Source organism: Apodemus sylvaticus, chromosome 15 (assembly GCF_947179515.1).
Source record: "Apodemus sylvaticus chromosome 15, mApoSyl1.1, whole genome shotgun sequence".
In the NCBI taxonomy this organism is placed as follows: Eukaryota; Metazoa; Chordata; class Mammalia; order Rodentia; family Muridae; genus Apodemus; species Apodemus sylvaticus.
Window position 1 is genome coordinate 4389496 of NC_067486.1, and position 27333 is coordinate 4416828.

At 50.9% G+C, this 27333-nt stretch overlaps 1 protein-coding gene across 6 annotated transcripts in view; it reads right to left on the reverse strand.

Moving 5' to 3' along the window:
• The window catches only part of Dop1b (DOP1 leucine zipper like protein B), a 98803-nt gene that overhangs the window by 33337 nt on the left and 38133 nt on the right, over nucleotides 1-27333 (reverse strand). For 4 of the 6 annotated variants that reach the window (XR_007973406.1, XM_052157812.1, XM_052157810.1 and 1 more), the window contains exons 7-21: nucleotides 26885-27008; nucleotides 24196-24305; nucleotides 23463-23577; nucleotides 20913-21033; nucleotides 19205-19324; nucleotides 16409-16514; nucleotides 15618-15809; nucleotides 13467-14142; nucleotides 11712-11983; nucleotides 11108-11260; nucleotides 9365-9465; nucleotides 8655-8845; nucleotides 3730-5362; nucleotides 2798-2909; nucleotides 1320-1508 (exon numbers count right to left, since the gene is read on the reverse strand). Coding sequence is in view for 5 of the 6 variants with exons in the window: in XM_052157812.1 (XP_052013772.1) it covers nucleotides 1320-1508; nucleotides 2798-2909; nucleotides 3730-5362; nucleotides 8655-8845; nucleotides 9365-9465; nucleotides 11108-11260; nucleotides 11712-11983; nucleotides 13467-14142; nucleotides 15618-15809; nucleotides 16409-16514; nucleotides 19205-19324; nucleotides 20913-21033; nucleotides 23463-23577; nucleotides 24196-24305; nucleotides 26885-27008 (4215 nt within the window). In the remaining variant the exon portion in view is untranslated. The remainder of the gene's footprint in view (nucleotides 1-1319; nucleotides 1509-2797; nucleotides 2910-3729; nucleotides 5363-8654; nucleotides 8846-9364; nucleotides 9466-11107; nucleotides 11261-11711; nucleotides 11984-13466; nucleotides 14143-15617; nucleotides 15810-16408; nucleotides 16515-19204; nucleotides 19325-20912; nucleotides 21034-23462; nucleotides 23578-24195; nucleotides 24306-26884; nucleotides 27009-27333) is intronic. The other 2 variants (XM_052157814.1, XM_052157811.1) reach the window with 1 other exon arrangement.

The following is a 27333-nucleotide window of genomic DNA, read 5'->3' on the forward strand; positions in this document are numbered from 1 at the left end:
TGATAGGTGATATGTGTGTGTGTGTGTATGTGTGTGTATACACACGTGTGTACCCTAGCACATGTATGGAGGTTACAGGACAACCCTCAGGAGTCAGTCCCCCTTCAGCCTTCGTGTGGATTTGGAGAACCAAACTCAGGTCACCAGGCTTCAAAGGCAGGAAATCTACCCACTGAGCTGTCAGACCGCCCACCCCCCCACCCCTGCCCCTCGAACTTAATTGGGGTTACCTACAGGAACATGGGCAACTTAGACTACAGGAGAAAAATCTCCTCAGGGAAGGGTGGAGCTCCACATGCTTCTGAGGCTCTGGTACATGTCCCCTCCCTACACAAAGGCAGGTGTCAGAGTCATATAGGACCACTCACAGCTGCTGATTTCAAGACCGCAATGGCCAGGTCATGCCAAGAGGACAGCACTCTGTCTAGCATGTTTGGTCCTGATGGGATGTTCTGCGTGTACCTGTCCATCAGTGGTCAGTGTGAACCCAAAGCCGAGCCTGGCACCCAGGGCCACCCAACTCCTGCACTCGGTAATGCTGAGCCACACAAACAGTATCAGATAATCTCAGATCAGCTCATGGGCCTGCAGTCTTCTGATGCAGAGATAAAAAACTAAGAGACTCAATGCTTTGGGGGTGTTTGCTTAATAAAATACAGAAGCTCTCACAGGCCCACACATCCTGGGCTGCAGAGGCCCTCCTGAGACCTGAACCATGTTTAAGCGTTGAGTCCCCAGACACTCCTGTGAAGACGAGTCTAATCATCAGACTTTACTTTTATCAACAGTGTTTTCTAAGAAAGGCTGAAACCACTCCATTCCTCTGCCCAGTACAAACACAGAAGAGGTTTGTTGGTTTTTATGAGAAAGGGTCTCATGTGTCTCAAGATGGCTGCAAACCTAGTTTGCAGATGAGGCTAGTCCTGAGCTCCTATCTTCCTGCTGTCACATCTCAACGGGAGATTTTTCCGTCTGATTTGGACTGTGGGTCCCATTAAGCCTTTTTTATTATTATTTGCATGCATGTTTCCATATGTACGCTTCTTTCTTTGTTTACGGAGGCAAGGTCTGACTGTGTAGCCCTGACCAGCCTGGAACTCATCGTGCAGATCCATCTGGGTTCTACTTGCAGCAATGTTATTTTTCTGAGTGCTGGGAGTACAGGCATGTGCTACCAAACCTGGCTTACAGGGAAATGGTGCAGACGAGGAAAAGCAGCAAGGTGACGCTCAGCTGACATCCCGGCACTCAGGAGGCTGAAGTAGGTGCAGGCTGAGTTTCTGTAAACACACAGACCAACAGACTCACCAAGGCCTCACCTTTGTGGTTTTGAAGTAAACGGAGGAGGACCCTTTTGTAGCTCCCAGGAGATCCACCGGTCTCTTCTGCGAGTCCTCCTTTCTAAGGACATTCCAGATGAGGGCCATGGTGTTCACTATTCGAGGCAGCTCTTCCAAAATGGCGTTCTTGGCATTTCTCAAGTTGATCGGATCGCTTACGGCAGCAGTCTGAAAGTTCAAATGGGCACGTGAGGCTCGCTGCCCCAGGAAAGTCCCCTCCCCTGGGGATGGTGCTGCTGATGGGATGCAGGGTGGGCCACCACCCATGCGGTAGTTTGGAAGTGACACCGTCTCTGTATGTATCAACCCACTGCTTGTTTTCAGACTAAGCTGACATGAAACTTCACATTATAAACTTTTTTGAGATAGGTACTCTCTATTATATAGTCCTGGCTGTACTAGAACTTGATATATAGACCAGGCTGCCCTCAAACTCATAGAGATCCACCTGCCTCTGCCTCTGGAGGACTAGGAGTAAAGGTGTGGCCACTATGTCCAGCTTAAATAAACTTTTAAAAGTCAGTCAAAGCAGTGGGTGTACTTTAAGACTGCTTTGCTTTGTTTTAGAAGAGAGGCTCTCATGCAGTCCAGTCTCAAATGTACTTGTTATTTAACTTAGCCAAAGATGACCCTGAACTCTGCTCCTCTTCTCTCCACCACAGGCATGTGCCATAGGCCCAGCTTTTGACCAATGTGCCACTGGCCCAGCTTTTGCCCTAAGACTTGGCTAGATATGTTGGAGCAGCCACCTCAGATCTCACAAGCATCCTATAAAGTGAGTGCAGAACTGGGGATGGTTTAAGGAGCAGGAAGTGTGTTTGTATGCAAGCATGGGGACATGTGTTCAAATCCCTAGCATCCACTTAAAAAGCTGGGCATAGCTTTGTATGTTTGTCCCTTCAGTACTGGAGAGGAACAGGCAGATCCTGGGAGCGCACCAGCCTCTGGCCAGACTAGCCAAAGCAGACAGCTTCTGGCTCAGTGAGACCGTATCCTAAGGCAGAAAGGTGGAGAGCAACAGGAAGAAATTGTCCTCTGGTCTCCATATGCATGTACACAGGCTTACAAATGTGCCTGTGTGCAACACACACACACACACACACACACACACACACACACACACACACACACACAGAGTTAAGCAAGCCTAAAATCAATCAATCTGTTTTCTATCTTACAACTATTGCCAGCTGGTGGAGCAGTGGGCAAAGGTTGAAGAAACTCACCGACATTAATTTCTTGTGTATACACACCTATGTTTGAGTACACACTTGCATATCTTGCATATATTTGCATATCACCCACATGTAAAACTCATACATTCAGATTCTCATTTGCGGCTCATATATATTTGCATAACATTTGCATCATTCATATATCATTATATACTTAATGAAGTCACAGCCCAGTAAAGACAAAACAAGCAATTAGCCCCAGATTCTAGGGGGAAAACATACCTTTTTATTTTGGGTAGGCTGTTCCAAAAGACAAAAATGGCTAATGGTCGTAAGACCTTCCAGAAGAGTGAGCGGGTAATCTGGAGAAATGTTTTCCTTCTTTGAGGTTGTGCTGTGGAGAAGAAATGAGAAATTGTTAAATAAAATAACAGAGAGTGGTGACCTGAGTTTGTTTGTGGAACCAATTTAGAAGAAAAGAATGGCCTCTCAACTTGTCCTTTAAGACATACACAAGTAAACAAACACACACACACACACATACATACACACACACACACACACACACACACACACACACGCGCGCACACACACACATGCAATAGTAAGTATTAGAAGAATACTTAAAAGTGAGAAACTGGTTTTTAAGTGTAAAAGAATGTAAGGCCATGAAGGTACAGTCTGACATGCAAACACAGAACTCAGATTCGCTGCGTTTGATTGACTGGGCTGTGTTTGAGTGACTGGGCCCCTGAAAGCACAGACATTTTGGGTGCTGCTTTACGTTATAAAGTCACTACTGAAAAAGGGTTTAAGGTGTTTTAGAGTTACTCTAAAGCTGATTCTGGTTTTGCTTATTTCTATTTTGCCAAACTAGCAGTTAACTAACTAGCAGCACCTCTGAGAAGGCCTGGGGGGCTGTGTGGGCTTATTTACACGGGGTATCAATTAGCACAGAGCCCACCCACTATGAAGCCAAGATGGTCTTGAATGCTGTTTTTATTTTATGCAGTGTTGGGAACTGGACCCGTGGATTTATGAACACCAGCAGGCAGGCACTCTAGCAGACATGTGGGGTTAAAGCCCAGGATGTAAACACACACAGGATGTAAATGCGCACTCTCCTCTGAGGGGCTCTGCTGATCTTCCCATTAGCAGCCTTTGCTGCAGAGACATCCTTGCAAAAGGCCCACAAAAGCAGAAGGCCAGCATACCTGACAGTGGACTTGACAGATTCGCTTTCATACTGCTTGACCAGGTCGTCCAAATTTTTGCAAATCTGGATAACAAAGGGTGTCACTGTCCAGCCCAGAGACTTTCCAAAGTATGGCAAGGAATGGGTGACGAGGCTCACCCAGGCGGGGTGCATGCCGTAGCCATAGGCGGGCTGCAGCCCTCTCACCACAGCTGAGACCAGAAGGCCCTGGGAGGTGAGAGGGTGGGGCTGCACGTACTGCATGGCCCCGATGGCCTGCTGGAAGTTCAACGCCCTCTGCCACTCTCGGGACAGGGCCGGCTGGCTCTCGGCCGCCTCCTGACCCTGGCCCAGGTGGTGCTCCAGGACAATGAGGGCCTGCAGTAGCTTGAGCAGCTCAATCTGCAGTGGGTGCTCACTCCAGATCTGGTCCTGCCCCAGGTTGATGAGGCTCTCCTCAAAGAGGCTGTCCTCCATGAGGCCTCTGCCCCCACGGGCAGCGGTCGCCAGGCCGTAGCGCTTCTGGCTGGTGTACATGGATGCGGACAGCGAGAGCAGGACAAACTCCTGGACCTTGCACCTCTGCAGCAGGCTGTGGATGAACTCCACATTCTTCCCTTCCGAGGACTTGGCCATGGAGACCAGCTGGGTTGTTATTCTAATGAGAACCTCCACACTCTTGACCTGCACGTCCCGGTTGCCAAGGATGTCCCTGTGACAGACCTTCAGGTAGCAGGGGTAGTAGGACCGGAGGAAGCTCAGGCAGAGGTAGGTAAGGAGCTCGATGAGCAGGGAGTGGGGGCAGACGTTGGGGGCCTGGGTCTGTAGCTTGCCATAAAAGCTCTGGCCAATGAGGGCCTCCTGGTGGCGTGCGAGGAGGTTGGAGATGAGGTTGAGATGCGCAGTGGAGCTGGTGTCTATGCCCGTCCTGGACACAGCCTCAATGAACTCCTTGGGGTTGGTCTTCAGCACGGCCTCCAGCACGGAGAAGGCGTACAGGACCCTCTGGGAGTCGTAGGGCTGCAGGTAGAGCAGGATGTGCTTGAACAGGGCCTCCACTGTCTCCTGCTTCTCCCTCTGCTGCCTCAGCAACCTGGACGTAGTGATGGCCTGGAGCTCCACGTCAGCCTCCTCATCGCTGGAAAGTGACTCGGAAGCCTGCGTCCTGTCCGAGTCTGCTCGCACTAGGCTTAACCTGGCGTTGGACCCGGGGCTGTCTGGCTGTAGGGCGGCCAGCAAGGCTGCTCGCTTGGGGTGCGCCCTGCCCCCGATGGGGAGAGGGGCACAGCAATTCTCCTCGTGGCTCAGGTCCTGCAGGTCATGGGAGGGAGATGAGAACGTGGATGTGTTCTCACTGTCCATGTGGACAGAGCTCGTGTCTGCAGACTCCGTGTGCTCACTGCTGTCCCCGCCACCAGAGGTCATCCTGTCTGGAAGGTCCACGTAGTAGGGCAGGTCTTCCTCGCTCAGATCACTTCTTGGTGGGCATTTCTCTGGCTCCTTCTCTACTTCTGCCCAGATGGCTTCTCGATCCACGGTGGTGAACTGGCCTTGAGGCAGGCGTCCCTCAGGGGTGCCTTCCTGCAGCTCGGAGTCACCACATGGCTCTTTGAATGCGGGCTTCTTCCTGTTAAACCAACGGTGTAAGTCCTCTGGAAACCACAAAATGACAAAAGACTTTAGACTAGAATTGCTAGACATGACAAATTTGCTCTGAGGTGATCTTTGGCTTAAAGGAGACAATGCCCACTGGAACTGTACCCAAGTCTAGAGTACATCATGGGCAAAACAGAGACACGGCACTGTAAATATGTCCTCAGCTGAGAGGGGTATTTCAGGCGGGAGAATGTCAGGTTAGAGTGTCAGGTTCCGTGGGACCGATCCCCACACCGCATAAAGCTTGGTGTTGGCGCACATGGGCACCGCGCTCTTAGGGATATTCAGGGACTATCTTAGTTACACTAGCATGTGCTTGTTATATCAACTTCTGTTTTTTACTCTTTCTTGAGACAAAGTCCTGTCATACAGCTCAGCCTGTTCTCTAATTACCAATCCCTATGTTCTAGGCCACCATAGGTTCATTTTTGTTTTAATCATAATTTTGGGAGGGGTCACTTTGGAAAAATATAAATGATTTTATATTTTATGTGGAGAAAATGGGGAGTGAGCCCTAGAGCCACAGAAAAGGTGCAGGAACGGTTAGGTGCACGCCTGTAACAGACACGCTGCTAGGCTATAAAGCATGTGTCAAGGCCCATGGATATGAGGTACATACAGGAAAAGCGAGAAGGACATCCAGATGCACAACAGCTATACACAATGAGTCCACTAGAGAAAGCACTCAGTCCACACAGCTATAGACAAGACTGGGGAGGGGCATCTGCCACCCACCAGCAGTGCCCAGCTCACCAGCTGACACTGTCAGGACCTCCGTGGAATGCCTTTACTTCTGAATTTTCTGGAGGACTTTTTTCTTTACTTTTCTTTCTTTTTTTCCACATGTGCATGTGTGCATTCATGATGTTCCTGCATGTGTGTATATGTACTGTATGCTCAGATATGTATGGGTGCATGTGTGTGTGTATGTGTGAAGGCCTGAGGCTGGTGTCTGTCTGGGCCCAGCACTCTCGGACATGGCTCTCTGCCTAGGCAGCTTGCTGCCAGGACTGACTTCTCAGTGCTGTCTTCTCAGCACCTGGCCTTCCTGCAGGTGTCCGCCAGCTCCCCAGCCCTGTGCCAGCCTTCTGCACCTCTGTTATCATTTTAAACAGGAACTTGCTAAGTGATCCAGACTGTCTCAAGGTGATGCTCCTCCTGTCCAAGTCTGCTGAGTGCTGGAATTATAGATGTGAGCTGCTCTGCCCAGCCACTACCTACATTTTAAAATAGACACAGTAACACTTCTGCAATAATATACAGCACTTTTAAATATCAACTCTCTTTTTAAAATTTGGTTTATATTGGTGTTTTGCCTCCAAATATGTCTGTGTGAGGGTCAGATCCCATGGAACTGAATTATAGACCGTTTTGAACTGCCATGTGGGTGCTGGGACTTAGACCTGGGTCTTTTAGAAGAGCCACCAGTGCTCTCAACTCCTGAGCCATCTCTCCAGTCCCTCAGTTCTCTCTCTCTCTCTCTCTCTCTCTCTCTCCTCCCCCACTCCCTTTTTGTTTTTTGTTTTTTGAGACAGGGTTTCTCTGTGTAGCCCTGGCTGTCCTGGAACTCACTCTGTAGACCATGCTGGCCTCAAACTCAGAAATCTGCCTGCCTCTGCCTCCCAAGTGCTGGGATTAAAGATGTGTGCCACCACTGCCCAGCCTCAATTGTCTTTTTAAAAGAGGTGAAAAATCCGAAGATTTTGACACTATGAAACTTCTTGGTGAAGTAGCTTTCAACAAGTCTATGCCACGAACACATGCAGAGTGAGAAGAGGAAGAAGCACAAACCAGAGATGGTCAGCCTCCAAGCCACAGGGCAGGGCAGGGCAGGGCAGGGCAGGGCAGGGCGGGGCGGGGCAGGGCGGGGCGGGGTGGGGCGGGGCAGGGCACCTCCCTTTCCTCATTCTCTCCTACTGCCTGGGAGCAGCTGCCACAGTACCAGGAAGGGAACAGGAAGTAGTGAGCAGTGGGGAGACAGAAGCTGAAGAACCACACAGTGGGCCTTTTTTTTTTTTTCAAAGAAGGAAGAGGAACCACACAGTGGGGCATTTTTTTTAAAGGAGGAAGAGGAAGGGCGGGAGCTGGCTGGCAAGATAACTTGCTTGCCACAAAGCCTGATGGCTTGAGTTCAATCCTTGGAACCTCTGCAGGTACCATGGCACACATGTGCCCATACAGCGTGTGTGTGTGTGTGTGTGTGTGTGTGTGCGCGCGCGCGCGCGCATCTGCACATGTGTGTAGGTACACATCTGCACAGGTGCCGTGGCATGCATGTGCTCATACAGTATGTGTGTATGTGTGTGTGTGGCACACATCTACTCTCGCACACATACATGTAAAACAAAAGAAATACTAAAGCATAGAGCTGCCTTGCAGAGTGTAATGGAGAAGGTGTGTGGTGTGTAGTTCTCGGAGCATCCCTTTTCTAGGGTGTGGAATAATTCAGTCTCCTTGAGAAGGTGACCAGCTTTCCCTGGCAGGTTCAGGAAGAACCTTGCACAGAGGAGGCTGTTTCCTTTTTCTTCACCCACCTCAGGGTGGCACTGTTTCTCTCTGTAAGACCAGGACAAACATAAAGGACAACTGACCAGATTCCCTAACAATGTGACATCTTCAGTCACCTGAAATGATCCCAGATTTGGGGGACAAATCTATGCAGAGAGGCCTGGGGAACCTCAATTAACACTGGTGCTTACCCACAGCACCAGCCCTTTGTGAAGCAGGGGACCCTGGTGAGGTGTTCTACTGTGCACTAGGGACACACGCGGACTGTTTTCTCCCGTGAAACAATCGAGCATCCCCGTGTGTATTTAAATGTGGGCTGTTAACCCGAGAAAAGGCATCACTGGGAGAAACAGGATCACATCCTGACGAGATGCTGTGTGGTTTTTAAAATGTGCATATGTACCATGAGTGGTTAAACAAACCACTCACATAACTCATCTCACCATCTCTTTTATAGTGACAGCAATTAGACCTCTTCCCACAGAGGTGAAGAAAGAACAGAGGTGAGGCCAGAGGCCAGGTGAGGAAGGGGACATGCTGGCCAGAGGGTATGAAGACGCTTCCTTAAGAGCAGTGAGTTTTTAGTTTCAGCAAGGTGACCACAGCTAATAATAACATACTGCATAGTTCAAATATTTCCTCTCACTAACAAAGCACTGACTTCTCAGTGAAAACAGCAACCCACACCTACTAGCTCAAAGTGCTAGTTCCTGTGGCACTTAAAATGCCTGCTGGCCTCCCTCCCGCTGGGACTGTGAGGCTGCTCGCTCGCTCGCTCACCTGCTGAGTTCTCCTGCTTGAGGCACTGGATGGAGGTCCTCTGGGTTTTGGGCTGGAGCAGCAGCAGGAGCATGGGTTCGAGGATGCGTGCCACATCCCCGAGGGAGAGTGCTCGCACCAGCCAGCCCTGGGCTGCTGCACTGATAGCACCGTCTGTGCAAGCCAGGCTATCCAGGACGACAAACAAGGACCTGTGGGGAGAGATGCCACCACTCTGCTGCCTGTGCGCCAGGCACCACGGCCTGAAGTGAGCTCCTGTTGTTGAACCAGACTCCCCAGGGAGCTTCACCATGCAGGCCTGACACACCAAGTGAGTGACAGGCTGTGTGCTAGCTTCACGGCTGTGCTTAGAGACACAGTGGGTACACGGCAAAAACAAAGCAGGCTGACACACCAGACTGTATCGTAGGCATGCAGGTGGTGATGGGCAAGTGAAACTGGCGCAGGCGGCCTGAGGTCTAGGCCGTCTCATCCTCCTGGGTGTCCTCTCCTCTGGGCAGACCGCAAAGCCTCAGTGATTCTGAGGAGGTATGGCTCCCTCACCCTCAGCACACTGAAGCCTCTGTAAGAGTCTCACACTGGGCTACTACGTGGGTATGCATGGACTCCCACGGATGATCCTGCTGGCAGCTCTGCCTAACCAACGTCTAGGGGTCTCTGCAGTGCTCCCTTGGCTGAGGGTAGTGCATCACAATGAAGAACTGTCTTACCTGTCAAAAGAGCGGTTGTGGGACGTCACACGACTACCCTGGATTTCTCGTGTCAGGTGCCAGATCACAGAAAACCTAAACAGAGCTTCCAGTCTTGTTCCCTTGATTAAGAAATAAGCGGGAAGAACTTGGTTTCATCCTGATGCTGTGTGAGTCACCATAAGGCTTCTGTCTTTTTTTTTCTTTTGTAGTACGAGAGGCTGAGCCCTTGAATACGCCCAGCAACTGCTCCCACCTTGCCCCCTTTCAACGTTGCTTGCTTGCTCTATTTACTTATTTGTAAATAATTCTGATACAAGGTCTCACTAAGTTGTGCAGGCTGGTCTTGAATCTGGAATCCTCCTGCCCCAGCCTCCCATGAGGGAATCACACTCCTGCCACATCAGGCTCAGCTCCAAGTGTCATTTAAATGGCGAGTGCAGGGCCAGAGAGATGGTTCTGGGGCAGAGTGCTCACTGCCCCAAGCCTGGCGACGTGAGTCCAATCTCGGGAATCCACAAGGACAGGTGCGCTCTCTCTCTCTCTCTCTCTCTCTCTCTCTCTCTCTCACGCACACACACACACACACACGCACGCACGCACGCACGCACGCACGCACACGCGCACGCGCACGCACACACACGCACGGACTCATAAACGTAAAAATATGTGAGTAACAGAAGCAGCCAGCAGAGCAGCCTCAGCCAGCGGGGAAAGCGCTGCCCCTCTCGCTGCCCTCCTCTCTGCACAGCATGGCTGTCCTGGAACTCAGAGATGCTGCCCACCAAGTGCTGGGATTAAAGGAGTGCCCCAGCTCTCCTGCTTTAGATGTGTGCTTAGTGAAATATGTGCTTAAGGTCTGGCACCCAGGGCTGGAGACAGGAGGACCCAGGTTCATTTTCCTAGCACATACATGGTGCTCATGACCATTCGCAACTTCAAGGGGAACCAGGCCCTATTCTGACCTCCATGGGCACAAGGCACAGGCACGCACGCGTGCGCGCACGTGCATACACACACACACACACACACACACACGCACACAGACACACACACACACAGAATACATATATACATGCATGCATGTAAGCAAAAGATACACATAAAATAAAAATCAATCTTTTAAAAAAGGATTTGGCATTAGTCAGTGTCCACTGACTAATCACATCCAAGTTCTGTGGTCTAAAGAAAATATAGAATACGGTTTCTTCATGGCCCACAAAAATATCAGGTCCATGGGCCTTAAAGAACAAGGATAATCAATTGGCAGAAAGCTCTCAAGAGGCTGATAACTCTCCACAACTAGAGATTTTACAAACAGCTCCAGAGGCTTGCAAGTCCTGACTTTCAGGGAATGGGCAAAATTCTATGGTGAACCTCAATATGGACACAACTGCACTATCAGGACCTTAAAATCAATGGCTCGAGCCCCAAGAAGTCTGCCAGCCTGCGTCGGGCCACCTTTGTCCATCGGGACATCTACTGAGCTGAGCAGAGACTAATCCTGGGTGCGAACCATCTGCCTTGGGCATGTGAGTGGGCAGACAGCAGCCCGCTGGCCGCCGCACCGAGGATGCAGATGCTAGGCACATGGGTGCGAACCTTCTGCCTTGGGCATGTGAGTGGGCAAACAGCAGCCCGCTGGCCGCCGCACCGAGGATGCAGATGCTAGGTGCATGGGTGCGAACCATCTGCCTTGGGCATGCGAGTGGGCAGACAGCAGCCCGCTGGCCGCCGCACCGAGGATGCAGATGCTAGGCTCACCTTGTCGGGGTCCAGGAGCGCGTGGCAGATGATGTCCTCACAGATGTTGGCGGTCGGAGCCAGGCAGTGCAGGCGGTAGAACAGCTCTACACAGGTGATGTGATGCTCCCGGGTCTCCTTGTTCAGCTGGCTCCAGAGCACACGGGCCACCCTCTGCAGGGAAACGGGGTGGAGACCACGTGAGCACGGAAACACTCGTGTCTTTCTCCCTCAAGTCAGCCTGCCTTAGAACCTGGCTTCTAGTCACACTCACTACATGAGACCAATCATCATATCACAGGACACAGCTGGGACAAAGAAAAAGCCCACCAGGAGCTGCCCAGCCAGGACCCTAACTGCCCCATAACCTGGACATGGCAAAGTGCTGGGCCCCAACTGTCCCATCAGAGCCTGCTTATAGGGTAAAATCTCCATGTTGAGAAAGAGCAGGAGCTACTGCCCCGCCTGCTGAGGCGCAGACTGCCAGGGATCTGCAGACAGACCGGATGGTCGGTCCCAGGCCCTCCAGCCCCCGATGACACTGGACTCGCCCAACCCCTTTGCCAGTCAACAGTTTTGGTCTGAGGAAAGGCCATGAACCTACACACATTCCCAGGGGAGATACCTGGTAGAAGTCTGTTTTCTCGGCAATGACTTTCAGTATCCCAGGAGCAATGGGAGGGACTGTCACCATTTGTAACTTGCCAAAAAATGGGTTGTTCCCAGAGGTTTTGTAGCGCTTCATCTTGTCGTCAATGACAAGAGCGAGGGACTGGGAGTGGTTTATTACTTCCAGCAGGGTAGCGATGGCTATGTTCTGGAGGGAGCAGTCCTTCACACAGCAGCAAATTGTCATGAGGGATTTCAGCCACAGTGGAAAACTGCAATCGCTGGCTCCTAAAAGGATGCCAGCCAGAGAAGAGGTGAGCAGGTGAGCGTGGCTCCCAACTCGGATGCCACAGTCCTCACAGGACTGCGGACCCCACAGGACCCACTGGGGCAGTGACCCGAGGCATCTGGACAGCACAGTGCTCATCTGGAGATGATCTACAGGGGGAGGCTTGCTTGACAAGGTCTTCCTACATACAATCAGCTCAGGACAAGCCTCATCAGAGCGGACCTTTGCTATGCTGTGAGCTCACTGTCCGACAGGCTCAAGTTAGAACACCTCATCCCCAGCTGTCGGTGCTGTCTTGGAAAGCTTTGAAGCCAGGATGCTGGAGGCATGTCAACCTGCTAAGGACAGGGGCTGCCTCTATTGTCTCTCTTCCTGCTTCCTGATCTGCCATCATAGGAGGCAGAGCTGTCCCAACTGCTGTCCCTTTCCTGTTACCAGAGACATTCTCCTGAAACCCTCAGAGAAAATACAGCTCTCCTCCCTCAGGTTGCTTCTGTCAGATAATTTGTCATAGTAACAAAAAAGTAATTTATCTCTAGCCCACTGTGCCTGTTCCTCACTGAGGGAGGAGTCTCTGTGCAGACAGACTGGAGTGTGTCCAAGGACTGCACCAGGCGCAGACAGATGGAGTGTGTCTCTGCCGACACCTTGCTCTGGGGCTTTTGGTTTGAGCTGAGACAGTATGTTTCTGTTGTTGAAAAGCTTTGATGGTAGTCATGGCAGACAGACAGCCATGGCTCTAGCGATGTTGGGTATCTCCATGAGTCAGACCTCAGGGTGGACCAGGCAGGCTTTCCAGCACATCCCCCATCTCTCATCCCATAGGCGCCTCATGTGGAGGAACCATGCTGAAGGCAGTAACCACAGTCCTGTGGTTGTTTCTCTAGATTCTTGTTTCCCTGACCTATGAACCCTCCAGCAGTGGCCAGCCTGGAAAGACACTTACGGATCATTTGACACACGGACTCACCAGTCACATTTAGCAGTGGCCAACTGCAGACTAAAACCAAGGAGGTAACGGAGCCACTCGATGGTGGCTCATGCTTTTATCCCAGCACTTGGGAGGCAGAGATAGGCGCTCTCTGTGAGCTTGAGGCCAGCCTGGTCTACACAGAAACTAGTCAGACACAGCTGACACAGGAGGCAGAAGCAGACACATCAAGCCACTCATGCAGCTGGCTACAGAACAGAAGGGAATGGGCTGGCTGGCACAAAGCTCCTAAGCAAAGGCTTGGCGTCCAACATGCTTCTGATTCCAGAGTTTTCAGATTTGGGGGTGTTTGCAGAGTTACTGGGTAATCTTCCCTAATCTAAAATGACCCAAAATCATGTATCAGTGTTAGAAGGTTGGATTTCTGAACATTTGGACCGGTAGGGGTTTCCTTCCCCACTTCTGGGTGGACATGACTGTGTAGTTGAACATCAAGCCTGCCACGGGATTCCCAACTGACTGAGCATGCTCTGGGAGGACCACCCTCTCACCTGGAGTCTGGAAGAGCACCTCACACAGCTGCTCAGTCTCCTCCTCAGACAGATACACGGGGAAGGTGGCACAGTCCAGCAGCAGGTGGCAGGCGGCAGCCAGGGCCTCCCTGCAGTCCTCCTTGGAGCCCACCAACTCAATGGCCACCTGGTCAACACCCCATTCTGTTGCTGCCTTCCTGTGTGGGCTGCTGGGCACAGACAGTGACTCTGAGCTTCTTGTCTTAAAGGGAGACCCTCGAACCGTGAACAAGTCCGACAGCATCTGTTTAAACTGGGGCACAGTGATGGGCTTGGGATCCCACGAGCTCTTCCTGACGGAGGGCTCAGTGCTCTGTGTCTGGCCCTTGCTGCTCTTCCCTGGAGGCTCTGCAGGCTTGGTTTCTTCCCCAGACACAGCCAGTGATGCTGCAAAGATGTTCTTGCTGGCAAAGTTTGCAATGAGCTCCTGGATGCAAAGAAACGTTGCCTGCATAGTCCCGCCCTTCTTCCAGATGTCGTCTCTTTCCGCAGACACCCGGGGCACCCTGAGGTGCTCAGAGAGCTCTGGCGATGAGGCACTGAGCCCGATCCCACTGTCTTCAGATTTCAGTGGGGGAAAGGAAGGCTCTTCATCACCTGCAACCACGGCCTCCGTTTCCAAAACAATGCCACTGTTTCCTCCTTTTACTGGACTCTGTGAAAGACAAGGAGAGCCTCATCTCTCATCCCATAGGCTCCTCATGTGGAGGAACCATGCCAATGGCAGTTACCACAGTATTTTGGTTGTTTCTCTAGATTCCTGCCTCCCCTGCCCTACTGACCCTCCACTGACATTTATGGATTTTGATACATGGACTCACCAGTCACATTTGGCAGTGGCCAACTGCAGACTAAAACCATGAGTTTACGGAGCCTCTCGGTGGTGGCTCATGCTTTTATCCCAGCACTTGGGAGGCAGAGGTAGGCGCTCTCTGTGAGCTTGAGGCCAGCCTGGTCTACAGAGTGAGTTCCAGGACAGCCAGGACTACACAGAGAAACCCTGTCTTGAAAAATTAACCAACCAACCAACCAACCACTAAACCTAGGAGCTTTTCCATTCCCCCCCCCAACTCTCCAGTGAGAACTAGAAGATGCCACTGCGCATGTGGCCTGATCTCTCCTCAGACTGCTACATGCTACTGTCCACCTGTCTATCTACAGCACTAACAAATTTTCTCAGAACAGTCACCCCTAAGAACAGTCTTCCTCAATGCTCCCCTTGAGCCTCAAGCACCAGGTGTTCATCTGGTGTGGCACCTCTCATGATTTCAAGGGCGTAACCATGGCCCTTCAGTTGCAGTCCACAACCAAACTATCCTTTGGAGACAATGGCACCCACCCACTCACCATATGAGGATGCTGACTGCAAACCTTCTCAACCTTGGTCACGGGAAATGGTCACAGTACAAGTCCACACACACAGGGAGTTATGCAGAAATTACAAGCTAGATACTGCTATGGCAAACACACAAGGATGCACCCATGGCACCGTCAGAGAAAAATAGGCCACACAGAGCAGGTTATGCTGAATGTGCTGCTCTGACAGGCATTCAAACCCTAACCTCTGCAGCCTGCAGTGGGGCCTTATCTGAGGAAAGGCTGTAGCAGCTGGTAGTGTGGGGGGGGGCATCTGGGTGTCTTTATAAAAAGAGGGCACCCCGGCACAGAGTGCACACATAGAACATCATATACATGTAAATGCAGAGATGGGGTGGAGGCCACATAATTCTGACAAGCCTGAAGTACCACATGTGGCCAGCAAACTGAGGAGAAGCTGTGAAGGGCTGGGTAGTTTTCAGTCATATAGCACTGAAAGACAGGAGCTTTGAGCTTCACACGGAGAAGGCTGATTTCTGCTACTGAAGCCACCTGGGCAAATGAGGCACACTCTGGCCTGCACTTTACATGAGTCTAGTCCCAGGTACACAAACTCACAATGGAAGGACTGCTGTAGTCATTAGCATGTGTAGTCTATGCTACCCAGGAGAGGGTGAAATGAAGATCATCTGCACTAAGCCTTCAGCATCCTGAACTCAGTGGCTACACATCTTCTTGTCCACAGTGCTCTCCATGCTAATTACCTCCCACTCCTCAGAGACACCAACAATGTCTGCATCCTGGAGCACATACCGAGTTCCCGCTGGAGGGCTCCATGTCTAGGTAGGAGGGAGGCATCTGGACTTTGCTAAGCACCTTGAAACACGTCTTCAAGGCATGTGTGAGCTCAGGTAAGCTCAGGGCCTCCATCTCCTCAGCGAGAGGCTGCAGCAGGCAGCCAAGCACCTGTGGGAGGTACTGGGTCTGCACCTCTGAGTAGAGTTCCTAGAACACAGAAGTAGCAGTTACCCACCATGGCCGGCCACACAGAAAAAGTAAGTACCTCAGCTGTCTGGCTCTCAGTTCACATCACTCCTTCTCTTTCACTGAGATTATCCTCTGGATGAAACACTAAAGCTGCCACATGCAGTCTATAGTAAATGTGTTCATTGTCAACTCTAAAACTGCAGCCCAGTCCACCAACTCGTTTCTATACTTTAGCCCAGAAGCTATTCCTTTTCAATAAAACAGCAAAAATGAGTCAGCTATAGTGAGTGGCACACACCCTGAATCCCAGCAATCTGGGATTAAAGAAACCCTGTCTTGAAAAACCAAACCACACAAAAACTGAACAAAAAATGAAACCAGCATGAACGCAAGAAGCCGGGGAGCACAGCTCTGTGGGAACCGTGTGCTCAGGAGGCAGGAGAGCATGCTGAAGGAAGGCTGTGAGACTATCCGTCTACACCACACAACAGAACTGACCTAGACAGTCCTGTGTGTGTGTGGAGCCACTCGCCCATAAATGCAGGCTTAACAGAACAGACCAGAAGGACTGAGGAGAGCCGGGAGAGAAACCAGGAGCAGGCATCGGGCGCACCTACCAAGGGAATCACGTCCAGGAGGAACACGAGGAGGGTGCAGAGCTCCGACACGGTGGGGGGAGGGCTGATGGCTTCTCCAGTAGCCGTGGTCTGCGTCACAGGTCTGCTAACCACAGGAGCGAGAGTTAACCCTTCCACAGCCCTCAGTCACTGCTAACTTTGTTCCCCACCCCACCCCCCTTTTTTTTCAAGACAGGGTTTCTTTGTGTGGCCCTGCTGTCCTGGATCTCAGAGCTCTGCCTGCCTCTGCCTCCCTGCGCTAGGATTACAGGTTCGTTTTTGTTCTCAGTCAGGACCTCCCTGATAGCCTCACAGGTTTTGAAGTTGCAGGCAGGAGCAAATATGACTGGCTCGGTCTCAAACACCTTAGGATTTCCATCAATTATTTTGTTTTATTTTATTTTATTTATTTTATTTTATTTTATTATTTTATTTAATTTTTTTGAATTTGGTTTTTTCAAGACAGGGTTTCTCTGTGTAGCCCTGGCTGTCCTGGAACTCACTCTGTAGACCAGGCTGGCCTCGAACTCAAAAATCCACCTGCCTTTGCCTCCCAGAGTGCTGGGATTATAGGCGTGTGCCACCACCACCCAGCTTAATTATTTTGTTTTAAACACAGTGGAGGACAGTGTTTGTGGGTCTGACAAGTCAGTGTTGGTGACAGACTGACTAATGTGGGGAAGTATTAGTGAGTGTCCTGGTGAATGTGTCTCAGAAGCACACTGACCTGAACTTTATCCTTTCAGGTATTAATTCCTCACCCAGAAGACACATAGTGATGTCACTGAGTGTGGCTCAAGTCCCCAGTACCAAATCCTGAGGAAACAGGGACCAGCCTATGTTATACAGCATGGGCCAGAGGCTGCTTTCTGTTTGTTTGTTTGTTTGTTTTTGAAAAACGGTCTCATTACATAGGCCTGGCTGACACTGGAACTTGGTATGCAGACCAGGCTGGCCTTGAACACACAGAGATCTGTCTCCTGAGTGCTAGAGTTAAAGGTGTGTGCCACCACGCCCAGGTTATTCTTTTTGGGGGGCTCCTCCATGAGACACCCATGAGGTCACTGGCTCTGAGCTGTGACTCCTGGAGAAGCATGGCTAGCGTCACGGACCGACCTACTGCTGGGTGCTGGTCTCTGCAGTCCAGTGTTGTTTCTAAATATGCAGGACTAGACACTGGTGGTTTGAGTGACACACATCTCCCTTAGTCTTGGCAGGTGGTGGCGCTATCTGTGAGCAGGCTTAGGTCTGGGCCGGCAATGTTACACAGCCCAGCTGTGGGAAGAACACCACGGAGGCTGATGCCTTGAGCTCTACCTGCAGTTCACTCTCTGCTTCATGCGCTCAGCTTCCTGTCCTGTCAACACGGCTGCGTGTACCATGCCTCCGGGCCATAGTGGTCTCTCACCCAACGGAAGTACAAGCCAAACTCTCCCATAACTTGCTTTTGGTCACAGCATTTTAACACAATGGGAGGTGGAGACAGGAGGATCTCCAGAAGCTCATGGGCCAGGAGCCTGGAATAAACAGGAGCCACAACACAAACCAGCCCTGCTGCAGAGGTGGACGGAGGACTGTACCGAGCTGTGCTCTGACAGCTACAGAGCACTGTGGTACATGGATACAGGTATGCGCACACGCACGCACACATGCATGCATGCATACAGGGACACATGCACATACATTAACCCATGCCAGCGGTACAGTCTGTAATCCCAATTTAAGAGGCTGAAGCAGGAGAGTGGTGAGTCCCAGGCCAACCTGAGCAGCTAAGTGAGACTCTGTCTCAAAAAGCCAAACAAGCAGCAGGGCAGGGGTGGTATCAACCTTTAACCCCAGCACTCAGGAAGTCGAGGCAGGTGGATGTCTTTGAGTTCAAGGCCAGCTTGGTCTACAGAGTGAGATCTGTTTCAAAATGGACAAACAAAACAAGAGCAGGGGTGTAGCTTAGAAGCCAAGCACAAGTCCTTGACTCTGATCCTAACTCTGACAAAAGAAAGAAGGAGCAAGCAAGACAAGCCAGGCATCCTCTACCCTCCTGCTGCCCTGCGGTTGGCTCTGGCTGCAGTGACAGTCCATTCGGATCAGGACAGGACACCTGCGCCAGGTTTCAGGGGGGCAGAGAGGCACTAAGGGGCAGTTGAGGAGTCAGACGCCCACACTGGACATGACTGGGCTCTGATTTTCACTGTTACTGATCTGTGGTGCAGTGCTGGGTAAGACCCCCCCTCCCCCACTCTGGCCTCTAGCTATCTCAGACCCACATCAGGGAAACAAATGCCATTTCTCAAGAGGTTGGCCAGGAATTATGGCAGGCTCTGTAGCCACAGACACAGGTGGCCAAAGTTTACACGGGTAGGAGTCAGGGGCCCATGCAGGGTTCACACAGGATTGACAGTGGCACAAAGCTCATCACGAGAGCCTAAACCACTAGCACTGTGACCCATCACTCACTCACTGCAGGAAGGATTTCAGACTGAAGAGCACAGTTTAGCAGTGGAGACTGTGCCTAAACGGAGCAAAGCCCGGGGCTTGCAGAAGTGCACGATCAACGCTAGAGAACAGGCAGAACCCCTTCCAAAGTTATTATCACCTTAGTGATAATAAAGTGGCCCAGGATCCTGTGACACAGACAGCCTCTGTCCTATGATTAGAGTCCTATGTGACTTACTTCCAGCCCCGTGTCCACTGGATCCTGAAGGTCAGGAGACCACTGAGATTCACTTGGGGTAAGCCCCGGCCTCCACGCAGCCACGGAACCATGCACCTGCTCCCTGTTCATACACCGTCACTCACCTGAAGCACTCCTCGAAACACCGTGCCATGTAATCCCACAGGAAGTCCGAGCTGAGGGACGAGACCAGCAAGTTGACCGTCTTTACAATCTCGGAGGCGTGTCTGTTTTCTTTGATTGTGCTGAACACAACAACAGAGGACCCACGTTACAGAGCACGGTGTCTGAAGGAGCCTCCACCTGCTCTGCTATCGCCTCTGACAGACTCAGAAAGCATTCCACAGTGCCCTCGCTCCTAAACAACAGCTTTTAGAACCTTTCTATCTATCCTTTGACCATTTTATACATACATGAAATGTAGCACAATCAAGCCTGCCCTGCCCTCTCCTGCCCCTAACTCATTCCCTCCCACCTGTGTGCACTATTTTCTCTTTCTTTCTTTCTGTAAATAATCCACTGAGTCCAATTATCACTGCCCGCATGGATGTGGGCAACCTGAGAGCAGTTATGACTCTGAAGAAAACCACTTCCTGCTAAACAGTGAGTGGCCTTACTCAAGGAGCCCCTTAGGAGCAGATGAAAGCATTCTGGTGGGAAGAATGTAACATGCAGCACACTGCCCAGCTGTGCTGGGCACACTCACTGTGATGCTGGATGTCAAACTCAGGGCCTGGGACATACTAGCTGAGGGTTCCCCCACTGAGTTATATCCCAAGCACACTGCTGATATTTTAAATGTGTTTCTGTGGCTCAGTAAAGCACTCTAGGGAGTGCTACAGAAACCCTCAGGTGCATGCACAAAGACACACGACTATTTCATAAGAGAAAAAGGTGGAAGACACGTGAAAGGCAGTGTCTATCAGTAGGAGACTGTTTGCCCCCCGGGATTTATTTAATGGCAGGCCCAATGAGGGCCCTCTGGTCAGCACATTCCACGGCTATACTTAGACACCTCGCAACCCTGTCTTTGGGCTGGGAGGTGGGGCTATGTTTAAACGTCTAGGAGGGATCTAGAAAGAAGTGAGAACCTTTTTTTTCCTTAAAGGATGGAAGGATTATGAAAGACAATGTCTTTGTTGTTTTTTTATAGCTTCAAATATCAGACTACTCTACATAAACATCTATTGATTTATGTTTAAAAAGAAAGGAAGGAAAGAAAACCCTCTTATTTTTTGAGAGAGGAAAAAACCAGCATAACACGCTGCTCGGGACATTGACCAGGAATAAACAAGAGAACAGGAGAATTAAATTTGTATATGTACGTTACAGATTTTAACAGTAAAGTGTAAAGAGGTGGCTCACTCTATCTATCTATCTGTCTGGTCTGTCTGTCTGTCTATCTAAAGACAAGGTCTCAATTGGCCCGGGCTGGCCTCAAACTCACTATATAGCCCAGGATGACCCTGAGCTAATGGTTCAATCTGCCTAATGGCTCCCAGAGACACCCCTTCTAGCATCCTGACCAGGCCTCAGCGCCTCGCTGTGGTTTCTTCTCCCCTAATTTCTGACCTCCCTCCCTCCCGTCTTCCCATCCCCTCTCCCTGGGCCTCACCACTTGTGTCCAATGGATTGAGTGGCCTCTGCTGGATGACAGTCACTGTTGCAGTCTAGGAGGGGCCAGGCTAAGCTCTCCTCAGTACAGAGGAAGGAGCTGCCTGGGTGCTCTGACTGCTGCCTGCCCGCCCCGCCCTCTCAACACTGCATGACTCATACTGCAGAGCAGAGAAGGACCGCGGGCAGGGTGACAGGGTGTGGAAGCTGAGTGCGTACCTTGTTAGCGGATTCCCACTCTGAGTGTAGCTAAGCTTAAGGTCAGCGCCGAGGACATCGTGGCAATAGGAATAAAAGGCCCTGATGACTTCCAGAAATAGATTCTCAACCACTTGAGGTCCTGTAATCAATAGAAAACAGTTACAGAAGGTAATAATAGGCTTAGATGTTGTTTGAGATGTGGTCTCTAGCCCAGGCTGGCCTCAAACTCACTACATAGCCAAGGATTACTGTGAACTTCCAATCCTCCTGTCTCTACTTCCCGAATGCTGCATAAAACAGGCTTCTGCCACCATGCAGTAAGAGGCTGGGTGGAGCCAATGTTTCCTGCATGGTGGGGAGGCATGCTTCCAAGTGAGCTAGGCTCCCAAGCCTTAACAATCAAATTTTACACCAGTGAGGACACACACAAAGCACGTGGAGCACCTCCATGCACACAGGCTTCACAACGCACAGATGTCACCAAGGGCAGCGGCAACAGCAGCAGAACAGCCAGCGCCGCTGGGAGTGAGACACACTGAGCAGGGGCTGTGCTGTTCTCCCTGCCTCTTCCACTGGGTGAAGGCCGTTGAACATGGCAGGTTCCAAACCTGTGAGCTGCTTGGCCAACATCACTCGGGAGAGACTGCCTCAGAGGAGCCACTGCCCTGCTCTCAGCTCTTCCAACCCAGAGCAAGAACACAAAGAAACAACAATACTGAGACGATCACAAGGAGCCACGGAACTGTACCAGCCGCGCGCCAGGCCAGAGTAGTGTCCTGGCCCACTGGGTACAGCACAGGGCAGGAGTTTCCAAAGCTGACTTCTCATGAGCATGCCCAGAAGGACGAGAGCCCGCCCATTCTCAGCAAAGAAAAATTCTGCTTTCTGCTGTGCAAAGGTATCAGCACATTCATTTTTCATGGGTTTGTTTTCCCATGCTGTGACCAAACCTGAGGCCTCACCAAGCAACTGCTCTACCACTGGTCTGCACTCTGGTGCTTTTCAGAGAGCCACAGTGTGCCTTTGAGAGCCGTTTTCATAAGCTCTGTGTCTTTCTGGAACGGTGCCGAGTGTTTCCTTCCTACCACAGGTAGTTCTGCAGCCCTCCTCCAGGGGAGACAGGACACAGTTAAAGCCTGCCTGTTGGAAGAATGGATAGAACCAGACTAGCCTTGCACTCCGGTTTTTGTTATAATCAACCTGTCCATCCCTTAGACGACTAAGCCAGCCAGAAGAACAAACCAAACCACCTTCTGAAATGACACTAATCACTCTCCCTGGTTAAAGTATGACCCAGAGCAGAGCTCTGACACAAAACATACATCTATCTCCTAATGCTAACTCCTACGTCTTCTTTGAATTCCTCCCCGAACCACGAAGCAAGCTCCAAACATGCTAATGGCACCTGAATCACAGGCTAAAACGTGATTTTACAGAGCTGGCGTTACTTCCAGGTACAGAGGAGTCTATTGTGAGCCATTGTTAGCTGACGGAGGGGGGAGGGGGAGGGGGGGGAGAAGAGAACCTGAGCCCAGCACGGCACTTCTAGGACGAAAGGCTCACACTGTGAGTTGGCTGAGCCATAGGGGCTCATGGCTCTGCAAGGATCATATTTGTTAGTGACAAGCATCTCAGGGAATCTGTGCTCAGCACTGCCAGGCCAGAAGTGCTTCCTGAAAGGAAGGCGTGGGCACTGGGGACTCTCCCTCTTGTGAGAGGTCCCACCTCCATGTTGGAGGTGAGGAGACACCTGCATGACACATGCAGGTCACCCAGAACAAAATTACTGCTGGAGAAAAAGGCAGGCAGGGCCTGTGTAAATGTCTCGGTGGCTGATGACACCTTCCACCAAGACCAGCGACCTGAGTGACTCCCAGGACACACATGGTAGAGAGCCGACTCCTGAGAGCTGCCCTCTGACCTCAACATGTATACCGTGTGCACATGAGCACACATGAGAGTGCACACACAGGCACAGTGTGTAATACACGCAGGGACTTGTAAAGCACTAGATCGAATGTGGTGTTATGTCTATAATTCCAAGACTTTGGAGGCAGAAGCTGGAGATGACGGCCTCAAGGCCACCTGGCTACACACCAAGTTCCAGGCTAGCCTGAAGGGTGCAGACTGTCTAAAACACCCAAAGCACAAGTGCAAACACATCCCAGCACCCGGGGTGCCCTTTCCATCTTCACAAGGAACCACTGTCCTCTCTTGCTGCCCTAGAGCCACACCACACAGCAGATGCTCAGTGCCGCACTCTGGTTAACAAAGGGTTGCAGAGTCTGAGAATGCTCTTGGCTCTTGGTTCTGTCCAGAAGGTGCACACCCTGGCCTCTTGGGCTGAGTGTGCATTGCAGCAGACGGATGGGAGCTTGGGGGTCTCTGTCCTGTTATGGGGCTCTGGTGACCGCACATCAGATCTGATAGTGAAAAGCAACAGAGGGAGGGGTCACTTCCCTCAACAGGTTCTCGGGGTCAGGGTTCACAATGTGTGTAAGAGGGGTGAAGGATTCTCTGAGAACGCTGATGCAGATCTGTCCTGAGACAGTGGCTTTCCCACGTTACCTATTTCCGGCTTGTCCAGTAGACTGACAAGGATTCGGAAAGGCTTCAGATAGGCATGGTGGCGTTCCTCTAAGTCAGCATCCAAGAACTTCTGGTGCAGTATCTCAGCCAAAGCCTGTGTGTTAGTTCACAAAGCACACATCAGGGGACTGTATGTGGCAGAGTTAGGGTTAGAATATATAATGCTAGGGTACAGCATTGTTAGTTAAATACTCTGGGAGAAAATGAAGACCAGCCCTAGCCCTTAACACATGCGTGTTGTTCCTCCAGAGAGCACACTCAGTGTCTGCTTTATGGACTCAAAGAAATGAAGACACGAGGCTCAGTGGATGGAGTAAGTGCCTGCTGGGCACGGGTGAGGTCCTGGGTTCAATGCCTAGCACGGTATAAACTAGATACACTGGCATACACCAGCGCTTCGGAGATAGGTTGGAGGATTGGAAGTTCAGTCATCCTAGGCTATGTAGTGAGTTTGAGGCCAATGTGGAAGATCTGACACCTTGACTTAAGGAAATACCACCACCACCACCTCCATAACCACGACCACCACAACCACCACCTCTACCACCACCATCTCCACCACTACCACCACAACCACCATCTCCACCACCACCAAAAACAAAAAAGCCCAACCCAACCCAACCCAAAAGACACAAGGGAAGAAAAAAGAAAAAGATTGTAATGGGAAATGTCCTAATTATGGTGAAATTTCCATTTTTAGAAATGTTTTTACCTCAACTAAAAGATCCTTGGAGTATTTATCAAAAAAGTATGAGCACTGGTCTTCATAAGAATTTGAAATTTCAGATTTTGGCACAATGGTATTTCCTTTAATGTCAGAACCTATAAAAGAATAAACAGCACAGGCTGTGAAAAGATACTGTATTGTACAAAATCTTCCTGCTGTGGTATTTTACTAAGTTCAATTTCTTCAACAGACAAGCAAAGTCAGATCCAGTCACTTCTCCCTTCCCAGGGAGGTACATGTACTAGGAAGTGCCCTCCACTGAGCCCACATCTGACAGTGATGCCCTGGCTAAGGAGCAGGCAGGAAGAATCCCATCCCAGTGGGCACAGCCCAGTCTGCCCAACCACTCACCGCCCTCTGCAGCATGTTTATAAGGACTGGAAAACAAAGGTCATACTACCTGAAATCAAGGCAGACTGTCTGCCTTCTGCCTGCCTGCTGCCTGCCTGTCTGTATGCATGCCTGCCTGCCTGCTGCCTGCCTGTCTGTATGCATGCCTGCATGCCTGCTGCCTGCCTGTCTGTATGCATGCCTGCTGCCTCCCTGCCTGCTGCCTGCCTGCCCGCTGCCTTTCTGCCCACTGCCTGCCTGCCTCCCTGCCTGTCTGTATGCATATCTGCCTGCCTGTATGCATGCCTGACTGACTGCCTGCCCACTGCCTGCCTGCCTGCCTTGCTGCCTGCCTGTCAGTCTGCATGCTCCCATTTGGGGCTCTGGATCAGTTAGTGGATCTTCAAGGTAAGGAAGACCATCCTTGTGGAATAAGAAGAAACCTGAGGTTCCCAGTCACAGATAAGCAAGGCCTGGCCCCTCTATACAAAGACTGCTACCTCCTCCTCCTCTTCCTCCTTGTCCTCTTCTTCTTCCTCCTCCTCCTCCTCCTCTTTGAGATAGAGTTTCTTTGTGCAGTGGTGACTGTCCTATAGATCAAGCTGGCTTCAAACTCAGAGATCTACCTGCCTCTGCCTCCTGATTGCGAGGTATTAAAGGCATGTACTACCATCCAGCTAGACTCCCATGTTCTAACAAATAAGTACTCACAAACTCATCCTTTCAAAAAAAAAAAAATCCTTAAAAGGGGCCTAGAGACATGCCTCAGTGGTTAAGAGCACACACTGGCTTTGCAGAGACCTGAGATCAGCTCCCAGCACCCACGGTAAGAGACTCACAACAGCCCGTAACGCCAGCTCCAGGGAACCTGGTGCTTCTTGTGGCCTCTGCAGACACTGCACTTACACACACAAATACAGTCAACACTAGCATGTGCGTGCACATGCACAATTTTTAAAAACCCTAAAATTTCCAAAGAGACCTGGGGGTGTATGAAGCCCTGCATTCTCCTCCAGTGCTGTATATGCTGTATTGATGCTTGCAATCACAGCACTTGGGAGGTGGAGGCTTGGGGACTAGAAGTACTAGGGCGAGGGCTCTACTGTAAATTCAAGGCCAGCCTGATATACAAGAAATCCTGGCCAAAAAAAAAAAAAGTCCATCATAAGCCTGCAGTTGCTCATCTTGAAATGAGCGCTGGCGGACGCCTCCTTACAGTGACTTTGCACTGCAGGGAAAAGCAGTGCAGAGAGCTGAGGTGGGTCCTGGGAGCAGTGTGGTAAGACCCACACATACCCTGGGATTACGGAAGGCTGTGGAGGGGCTGGAGTGAGGGAAGTTCAGCTGCAAACTGACGAGCACACTTGGAACCTCATGTTCTGTCCACACTGCTTTCTTTTTTTAACACATATAAATATGGGAAGTTATACATACAAATGCTTTCCCGTGGCCTCTAATTCCCTGAGCTCTGTTCCTGGGAGCCTTCCAAGCAACAGCCAAGGACTGCCTACAACTTTGCAAGTTGTCCACATAAACACCACACAGAGATGCCATCAGGGGTTCCTCTGATCTCGGTATGCATGCTCCCCTCCCCCACCCTCACATGGATGTCACAGTGAGCTGGGGCTTCCTCCTCGTGAACCTTCCCCACGGAGCACGCAGTACAGGCTTCAGCCTCCTCTGCTCTTCCCTCTGTACCGAGGTTCAAACCCAGGCTCGGTACCTGCCAAGGAGGCCCTACTGTTCGGCTACAGCCCAGTTTTTAAATCTGATTTTGAGATAGGGTCTTACTGTGCAGCTCAGCCCCAGCTCTGTAACCCTCCTGCCTCGGCCTCCCCTGCCCTTTTGTTAATGCATGTGTTCCATCTCGCCCGGCTTCTCATTAAATATAATTTAGCTACAGATTTTCAGTATTTCCATCGAGCTCTTAAACTGAAACTCATCTGGAATTTTAAAACCTTACTTTTCTTTGTTTTGTTTTTTGTTTTTTGTTTTTGTTTTGTTTTGTTTTTTGAGACAGGGTTTCTCTGTATAGCCCTGGCTGTCCTGGAACTCACTCTGTAGACCAGGCTGGCCATGAACTCAGAAATCTGCCTGCCTCTGCCTCCCGAGTGCTGGGATTACAGGCAAGCGCAACCACTGCCCGGCAACCTTACTTTTCTTAAAAAAAAAAAAAAGGCTGCAGACAACCACAGTTCCTGTAGGAATCCAGCCTCAATCCTCAAGGACCAGGGCTGTATAGTCTTTACTGTCTTTCCACAGTTCATGATTCAGAGATGTCGCTAGGGGCATCATTTAGTCCACACACCAGCACCAAGGCACATGCTCACGCACTGCTCAGTACCTAGTAACCAGGCGTAGAGTCTTCTGTTGAGAGACATGTCCCTTCTCAGGAGTGTCTGGGTGGCCGCTGAGAGAATGTGTACAATGTCCCGTCTGAGGAGAGGGATGGCTCGCTCATCAGGGTCCTATTGGAAGGATAAGGAGAACGTTACCTCAAGGGAATGCTCAGCAGGCTTCTAACTTTTGACAGGTGGCTTTACTTAACCATCTGCCCCTAAAATACGGCTGTCACAAGGCTGGCTGTCCCCACAGCCCATCACGAGGCTGGCTGTCCCCACAGTCCACCAAAGGGGTCTGTCAATGCCTGCCTGCTGTTAGTCCAGGGAGCTGCTGTGTCTCTGAAATGCGGTGGTAGACCCTTCCATGATAATAATGCAGCTCCCTCTGAGTCCCCCACATTCCTGTTAGTGACCCTAACAAACCATCGCCTCACCCGCCCCACCAAGCTGG